Source organism: Physeter macrocephalus, chromosome 20 (genome assembly GCF_002837175.3).
Source record: "Physeter macrocephalus isolate SW-GA chromosome 20, ASM283717v5, whole genome shotgun sequence".
Classification (NCBI taxonomy): Eukaryota; Metazoa; Chordata; class Mammalia; order Artiodactyla; family Physeteridae; genus Physeter; species Physeter macrocephalus.
In genome coordinates this window covers 54,537,360-54,546,088 of record NC_041233.1, presented here as the reverse complement: position 1 = coordinate 54,546,088, position 8,729 = coordinate 54,537,360, and the positions used below count along the sequence as shown (strand labels likewise).

Sequence of the window (8,729 nt, the reverse complement as noted above, 5' to 3'; positions counted from 1 at the left end):
GGGGAAGGGGGCACAAACTCCCCCCAGATTGCAAAATGTGTATATATGCTCACATACATTTTTCCGGAGAAGGGTTCTGGCTTTTGTCAGGTTCACAAAGGGTTGTGTGACCCGAGTTATTCTTGACTGCTCCTAGAGCTTTTTTTCCCATAGAAGCAGAAGTGGAAGGGCTTCATTGAGCAGGGAGAGGAAGGCCAAGGGGGCTGTGAGTGCAGGGGGCCCCGTGTGCAGGCCCTGGGACAGGACAGTCACGGGGACGTGCTGTTGCCTAGGGATGGGAAGGGGTCCTGTCATTGGGCTGCTGCTGAACACACTTGCTCAGTCACCTGCTTATTCCCTGTCCCGCCCCTAGGCCTTGTACGACTACATTCCCAGCGAGAATGACTTACAGCCCCTGCTGGCCTGGCTGAAGGTCATGGAGAAAGCCCACATCAACCTGGTTAGGTAGGGATGTGGTGGAGGGCGGTCCCTTGGCCTCCAGCCAGGCCCCCTGCGCCGCGGTACAGATGGGAGGGACATGATCCGGGAGCTGGAGGGGGTTCGGCTTTCTGGGGGGGGTGGCGGTCCTGCACTGGGTGTGTGCAGACCAGCTCTTGTGTTCATGAAGGCGGGGCTGGGTAGCACAGCCTGTGTTAGCCAGGGCTGCTGCCTTTCCTGCCAGAGCTACTAGGAGCTGAGCAGCAACACAGCGGCCGAGAGCACCTTCCCCACCGAGAGGTGGGGCCCGAGTGCCAGCCTGATTCCTGTCACCCCCGGCCGGCTGTCACCCTGTGCAGCTGGCTTACTTCTCAGAGGATATCATCCCCTTTCTGCGGCTCCACCCTACTCCCCACCTGGGTTAATGGTCCCCTCCTCTGGGATCCTCAGTCCTGCGAACCAAGTTTCTGTTTTGTGTCTCCGTCATAACAGTCGCTCTTATAGTAGCCACTAGATGGCTCCACTTTTCCCAAATAAGGCTGAGAATGAAATAGAATATCAGTTGGTGATTGCATTTTGCCTAGAGGCAGGGTCTCCGAGGCCCCCGAAGCTTGACCACCGTGTCATCCTCCCCTCCGCTGAAGGCTTCCCGTCAGCTTGCTCTCGCCCAGGCACCGTGCTGGGTGCTTTGCATCCATGTTTCATCTCACTGATCACACCACCCCATGAGGAAGGTCTTAGCCCACTTCATAAACCAGAAAGTAAAGCACTGCGAGTTAGCTAGTCGTGCAGCTGCAGGGGAGCAAAGCCAGGTCTCCAGCGCAGGTCTGCCAGGCCCTTGTCTTTTTTTCTGCACCAAATCACCTTTTACCTGGAGGTGCCAGCAAATGGCCAAATAATTTTGTTCTCCACTTCTCAGGGTTTATCCTGCAGGACTCCCACAGTTGTAGGATGTTTGTTGTAGCACTCTAGGTAATGGCAGAAACACCTAGGAGCAACCTAGATGTGGCCCCTGGGGGTACTGGTTAAATGCAAACAGTGGAATACTAGGCAGCTGTTAGAAATAATTGAGGTAAATGTGTGCATGCTGATGTGGGAAGACCTCCAAGATATACTGTGCAAAAACAAGGTGCGTAATTATCTGTATTCTCGAGCCAAACTACCAGGCTGTGAATCCTGACCACCCCCACCCCCCACTAGCTGGGTGGCCTTGGGCAAGTTATTCATTCGACTTCTCTGAGCCTCAGTTTCCTCATCTATAAAATGGGAATTGTAATAGGATTTAATCTCAGTTGTTAGGTTTTCGTTTGTTTTTGTTTTTTGCAAGGCTTAAATGAATTAATGTTTATTGTTACACCAGTGCTTGGTATGTGATAATTGTTACGTAAATGTTAGCAATTGTTATTGTTTTGTGTGTTTGTATATGCATAAAAACTTCTGGAAGAGTATTTGAGAAACTTAAGCTTGAATTTCCCCTGGGAAGTGCATCCGAGAGAGTCAGTCTGGGAGAAAGGTGTGGTGAGGAAGGCATGTTCTTCGTTTTATACCCTGGAGACCTGTTTGCATTTTTGTACCACATGTAGCTGTCACCTGCATGACGGCACTTTTTGCAGTTGCCAACCAGCAGGGCCCTGTAGAGCCCCGCAGATCCGTGACTGCCGTCAGACCTGGGCCATCTGAGTCCCTGAGGCCCAGGACCAGGCCCCACAGAAGCCTTTTGTGTTGACAGGCTGCATCGGGACCTGGGGCTGGGCCACCTCCCTCGCTTGTTTGGAACTGCGACAACCTGCCTCCTCTCCCCCCACTCGCAGGTGGTGACAGCTGCCACCCAGTGCCTTCAGGTACCTCAGCCCCCCAGCCCAGCTTTAGGAAGGGAAGTAGAGAGCCTTAGAGCTCCCAGAGCTCACCCCAGGCCTCCAGCTGCGTCCTGGGGAGGAAGTTCTCAGGGTGGGGGTGAGCTTTCTAGAAGCTTCAGGAAGCAGTCACCTGGGAAGGCTGAGTGGCACTGGGGGGCTGTCTTGGGCCCAAACAGCTGTGGCCTCTTTGCAGGAGATCCTGAAGGAGTGTGTCGCTCCCCACATGGCTGACATCGGCTCCGTGACCTCCTCGGCCTCAGGCCCTGCCCAGTATGTCGCCAAGATGTTCAGGTGAGAACATAGCCTCTGCGTGAGGAGGGAATAAGGTGTGCCTGTAGAAAGTTCCTCACGATGACAGGTACTTCTCTTGTCACTGTGGTGGGCCTTGCACACACTGCCAGAGCAGCTGCTGTCGGTTTGAGCACTGGCCACACTCCAGGTGCGATAGTGTCACGCTCATGAGTGTGGACTTGGGGGCCCGTCATCTGGGGCTAGTTCCTCCACCTCGCAACACCTCAGGGTCCGCATCAGTCTGATGGAGGTGTGGATTGAATGAGGTCATATATGTAAAGTTCTCAGAACAGTACCTGATGTGTAGTTAAGTTCCAATAAATAGAAACTACTGGTAGTCCTTAACAGTTCTAGGAGATGGGTGCTGACCCCATTTTACAGACTGGGAAAGCTGAGGTCACTCAACTAGTAAGTGGCAGCCTGACCACAGAGTCCACTCTTACTCATGTGCTGTGCTGCCCTCCATGCCTACAAGAGAAGCCATTCACAGACGCGGCCTCCAACCACCCGGGCCCTTCCAGCCGCCAGTGAGGAGCCTCAGAGCACCGAGAGGCTAGGATCTTTGGTGTTTCCTCTGGGTCTGTCTGTGCAGCTCCAAGGTGTGATGCTTTGGGTTCTGTTTCTTGTGAGGACATAGGCCTGTTTCTTCTGGATACACCTGGAATGAAGTTTCTGGAAAACTGAAGAATAGAGCTGCTCCACCCCCAGCTCACCCCTTTCCCCACACTAACCCCTGTTGGCCATTCTTGCCTAAAGCCTCTGAGGCTCGCCTTCAAGAGATGAGCTGACCACAGCGTGCACGGGCCGGAAGGGTCTAGCAGCCGGCTGGGCTTCCCCACGGCTGTGGCTTTCCTCCCTCTGCCCAGGCCTCCTGTACCTAACCCATCTTCCCTCCTCTGGTCAGACCCAGAAAGCATGGGACAGTGACAACACGGGCTTTGGAGGCCCAGTTTGGCCACTAGCAGAGTGACACTGCTGGGTTACTTAGTCCCTCTGAGCCTCAGTTTCCCCATCTGAGAATGGAACAAATAACCTAGCTCACAGCTTTTTTTTGAAGTGTGAGGATTATATAAATGAAACTCTTAGCACAGGGGGTACTTGGTAAACACTAGCTCTCCCCCTTGGCCTTTCCTGGGGCCTCACCCTTGCCGTGGTCTGTAGTTCCTGGTGCCGGCCATGGACTTCCACGGCCCTGACTGCCCAATCCCTTGGCAGGGCAGTGGAGGAGGGCCTGACGTACAGATTCCACGCATCATGGAGCTCCGTGCTGCAGCTGCTGTGTGTCTTCTTCGAGGCGTGTGGGAGACAGGCCCATCCTGTGATGAGGAAGGTGACTGAGGCAGCGGCTGGGTCGGGGCAGGAGGTGGCTGGGGCTGCTAGAGGGGCACACGTCTCCGTTACCTCTGCGCTTTACTCCGCCACTGCCAGGGTCCAGCGCGGGTACCCAGTACTGTGTCCCCAGGAAGGCGACTGGGCCAACGTGGGAGGAACGAGAAGAGGGCTGAAACCACCCCTCCCCCCACCGCCTAATGCCTTCTCACTAGTCTTAGCTGGAGTTGATGGTTTTGAGACAGGGAACCAGTGTGATTCTCCCTCATCCCTATCTATTATCTTTTAATTTTTAATTCTCTAAATTGTCTGTAACAGGTGAGCATAGTATTTTAAGCAGCCTTAGGTCCCAGGGAGGTTACCAAAGCCCAGAGTAAACCATTTAAGGCTCAGGGATCACCCGGAGATCCTCCCCAGCTCCAGGAGCAGGTGGGAGCCTGAGGACAGGCCACAGACCGCTCTCCAGTAAGGCGGAGCAGCTCCCGGCCTCGTGGGGCCTTCCCCAAGGGGAGGGCCTTCCTTGAGAGTCCTGGCCTGGGCCCCACTAGATGAGGTTGGCAACACCTGGCTCCTGTGAGAGGTCCTCAAGGAATGAGGCTCGCAGAGGGCCTCTGAGGGGCTGTAGTGAACCAGAGGGGGCAGCTCTGGTCTCGAGGGGCAGCTGCTCCTCAGTGCCTGCTAATTTATGCTAATTGTACTGTGGGTCTGCGTTTCCCATACCTTCCTGGTTTTCAAGATAAACCGGAAATCTACATTTGTATATGAAATCTCCTGATTTTTACACGTTACTAACAAATACAGAATTTCTTTTTAAATCCTGGGGCATTGAGGAGGGCTCAAACATATCCAAGAGTCGAATTTGGTTAATGGTCTGTGACCTCCGGCAAGAGCATAACCTGACCCCATGCCCCTGACCTTGTCCTCTTGGAGACTTTGGCCCAGCCTCAGCCACGGGTGCCTGCACTGCAGGCCCGTCTTAATGTCTGACCCGTGTCTCTTTGCTCCAGTGCCTCCAGTCCCTGTGTGACCTGCGCCTCTCCCCCTACTCCCCCCACATGGCAGCTCTGGACCGCGCAGTGGGCGCTGCTGTGGCCAGCATGGGCCCCGAGGTGGTTTTAGAGGCTGTGCCTTTGGAAATTGATGGCTCTGAGTAAGTGCAGCCCTGCTTGGCTTCCATTCCAGCCCCAGGAGAGCCACGTGGCTTGTTCTCCACTGGGAGGGTGTCCACGCCCTCGGCTGACGTCTCCACGTGCCGTGGGGGTCAGTGGGGGCGGCCAGAGCAGGACCTGTCCTGTTCCTCGGCTCCGTGGGGAGACAGCTCCAGGCCGTCACCCGTTCCTCACCGCGCCTCCCCTCCCTCCTCCCAGAGAGACTCTGGATTTCCCTCGGAGCTGGCTGCTGCCCGTCATCCGAGACCACGTCCGGGAAACTCGACTTGGTTTCTTTACCGCTTACTTCCTGCCTCTGGCTACCACCCTGAAGAGGAAAGGTACGGGCCCACCACAGTCCTGGACCCTCACTGGAAGGGTCGGGAAGGGCTCCTGGTCCAGCACCCCAGCCTTAGGACGTTCGGCAGCCTCCCTGGGCCAAGCAGGTGGTCAGCCAGTGCTTGAGCGCCATCATCAGCGGGGTCTGAGGCATGGCCAGGCACCCCTGCCCCGAGGCAGGCAGACAGGGGCCTTTTCTCCCGCCAGAGGAATAATTAGACAAGTACACACCGTTTTATATATACAAAGATGTTCCAAGTAAAAATCCCGACACGGCCCACACATCCCTCAGTGGGGCTCCAGTGAAGTCAGTCATAATAAAGCCCCACCGTGGGACACAGGGTGCTCACTGTACAGAAGGAAAGAGACCGACAGGGAAATGGACGTGTGTAGTCCATGGGAGCTGAGCAGATTAGATTGAAATCTCAGCTCAGCCGCTCCACAGTTTGGTGACTTCGGGCAAGTTTATTCAGCTCCCCTGGGTCTGCTCGTCATCTGTAAAATGAGGGCGATAATTGCGATGGTGTGAGGGTTAAATGAAATAATCACGTAAGTGCACATTACACAGGCTGCCATGTAGAAACTGCTTGATAAATGTTACCAGCTTTATTCTCAAGTAAAACCAGGTTTCAGAACAATATATTTATAAGACAATCCTTTTTACGTCTTTAAAAGTGTGCACGAGCTTGGAGAAATATAAGAAGGTCAGAAATGGGGAGGGAGATTGTGGGGAGATACCGCTTTCTGTTTTCCATAGGTCTTTTCATTTTTTTAGAACAAACAAGTGTTTGTTTAATAATAAGTGTTATGTTTCGTCTGTGGAGCAGGGGAGTCGCCCATGTTCCTGTCCTCATCATTGGGCTTTTGGTTTGGGTAAACATGAGGCCTGTCAGTCAGGAGTGTGCCCAGGGTCACACTGTGTCCTGTGTCACTCTAGCAATGGACCTGGCCCAGGCAGGCAGCACAGTGGAGTCCAAGATCTACGACACGCTCCAGTGGCAGGTAAGGGGTCAGCGGGGGGGTGTGGGGAGGACAGGCGGGCACAGGTTGCTGGGCGTCACTCTCCTCTATCATCCCCTCCCCAGATCTGGACCCTCCTGCCTGGGTTCTGCACGAGGCCCACGGACGTGGCCACTGCCTTCAAAGGGCTGGCGCGGACGCTGGGCATGGCCATCAGCGAGCGCCCAGACCTGAGGGTCACCGTGTGCCAGGCCCTGCGCACCCTCATCACCAAGGGCTGTGAGGCGGGTACGTGTGGGCTCTGGGGTCGGGGCTGGTGGAAGATGGCTGTGATGGTGCGAGTCCTCTGACCCTGCCTGTTCAGCTCATTGCCTGAGCCACCGCTAATCCTTTTCAAGGACCTTAGTGTCCTCTGGGGACCCGAGGAGTTAGTAGGATGCTGAAAACGGCCCCTTCTCTTTCTTTACTCTCAGTGTGCTGACAGCTGCTGGGGGTTGTCCAGCCTTTACATGGGGCTAGCACTTGGCTGGCCCCATAGACTGTGGTGGCCCCTCGTCCTCTGTGCTCTGGCTTCAGCCTCTCCTGTCCCAGAAAAGCCCCAAACCCATGACCCTGTCACAGGTCCCCCAAAAGAATGCCTCTGGGCTGCAACCACAGTGGCCTTTGAGGCAGGGTCATCTCCTGGCCCTTTTGTGCAAACTTCGGTCCTCCTGCCAGAGGCCGACCGTGCTGAAGTGAGCCGCTTTGCGAAGAACTTTCTGCCGATCCTGTTCAACCTGTACGGGCAGCCCGTTGCAGCTGGAGACACCCCAGCCCCTCGCCGAGCCGTGCTGGAAACCATCAAAACTTACCTCACCATTACTGAGCTTCAGGTGACCTGGTAGAGGATGGGGAGGAACAGTCTCCGGTGGGTGAGTGTTGGGTTGGGGTGTTGGAAAGGTTAAGACCCTACCCACCATGGCTCACTTGGCCCTCTGCCCCCAGAAGAACAGGGGACCATATGCCAGCAGTAGGCTGGGCTCGAGCCTGCTCAAAAGGGAGGAGAGAAGGGGGAAGAGATGAGGGTGCAATTCTGTGACCTGCTGCTGCTCTGTATTTTCTCTTGAACAACTCCCTCTTTATCCCTTTGGGCTGCCAGTTGGTGAATGGTTTCCTGGAAAAAGCCAGTGAGAAGGTGCTGGACCCTGCTAGCTCTGACTTCACCAGGTAAGTGCCCCACTTGAGCTTGGGCAGCTCAGGGAGCTAGAGAGTATGTCTAGCAGAAGCTCTGTGTTTTTGTCTGGAATTATTTAGGAAAGTCTTGAGATATTGCATGTCCCAGCTCTACCCTGAGGCCTGACCAGTTCCTCCATCCTGGAGCACCATTGTAGTCTGCTCGGGAAGGGTGAGGACCCTGGAGACATGCTGCCCGGATTCAGATCCCAGCTCTGCCCCTTATAAGCTGTGACCTTGGTTGAGTTATTTATCTACTCTACTCTGTGCCCTCATCTGTAAAATGGGCATGATGATAATACATAATACCTGCAGTAGAAGAGTTGCTGTGAGGATTGAAGGGGTTAAGACATGTAAAGTGCTGGGAACAGTACTGGTACCTTATGAGTGCTGAGTTAGGTTACAGGCAGTGATTATTGTTCATGGGCTCCTTCGAGGCCCCTTGTCCTCCTCACCCTGACCTTTCCCACCTCCCCCGTACCCAGTAGACATAAGGACACTGATAGTCCATGCCCTTCCCCAGCCTCCACTAAGCTCTTCCTTGGTCTCCTGTCGCTGAGCAGATTGTCCGTCCTGGACCTGGTCGTGGCCTTGGCTCCCCACGCTGATGAAGCCGCCATCAGCAAGCTGTACTCCACCATCCGGCCCTATCTAGAGGTGAGCCGTGGAGGCCAGGAGCCCCCCACGACCACACTTGCGGGGGGGCGTGGACCCTGTCTCCCTGTCTCCATGCCTTGCTGCTGCCCAAGATGGGGTTTTAATCTGCTTTCTCACGGCATGGCTGCCCTTTGTATCTGTCTAGCCCTGTACTCTATCATGTAGGTGCCAGAGTGACAGAAATGCACGGCCATGCTTGGGCCCCACCTGCTAAGATGCCTCTTGTAGAGCCGAGGCCTGACTCACTCACTAGGCACATCCCCGCCTGGCCTGATCTTCATCTTCATCCTACCCAGCCTCATTCCCCTGCTGCCACTCCGGCCTCATTAGGCTGCTTTTAAGGGTTCCAGATATAACAGCCCCTCTGTGCCTTTGCGCATGCTGGGTCCCCTGCCTGACATGCTCGCCCCTGCCCGCTGTGGCTAACCACCAGGCAAAAGTCAGGCCAGCGTCGGGCTTCCCTGGTGGCGCAGTGGTTGAGAGCCCGCCTGCCGATGCAGGGGACGCGGGTTCGTGCCCC

General features: G+C 55.2%; 1 protein-coding gene across 1 annotated transcript in view; it reads left to right on the top strand.

The window, feature by feature from the left end:
* The first annotated feature begins 332 nt into the window (after positions 1 to 332).
* LOC102982023 (RRP12-like protein) overlaps positions 333 to 8,729 on the top strand; it is a 19,383-nt gene continuing 10,986 nt past the window's right edge. The window contains exons 1-11 of the mRNA XM_028481146.2: positions 333 to 444; positions 2,147 to 2,258; positions 2,467 to 2,564; positions 3,780 to 3,894; positions 4,901 to 5,043; positions 5,261 to 5,382; positions 6,318 to 6,382; positions 6,466 to 6,628; positions 7,058 to 7,212; positions 7,479 to 7,546; positions 8,116 to 8,209. Coding sequence (XP_028336947.1) covers positions 416 to 444; positions 2,147 to 2,258; positions 2,467 to 2,564; positions 3,780 to 3,894; positions 4,901 to 5,043; positions 5,261 to 5,382; positions 6,318 to 6,382; positions 6,466 to 6,628; positions 7,058 to 7,212; positions 7,479 to 7,546; positions 8,116 to 8,209 — 1,164 coding nt within the window. The 5' untranslated portion in view covers positions 333 to 415. The remainder of the gene's footprint in view (positions 445 to 2,146; positions 2,259 to 2,466; positions 2,565 to 3,779; positions 3,895 to 4,900; positions 5,044 to 5,260; positions 5,383 to 6,317; positions 6,383 to 6,465; positions 6,629 to 7,057; positions 7,213 to 7,478; positions 7,547 to 8,115; positions 8,210 to 8,729) is intronic.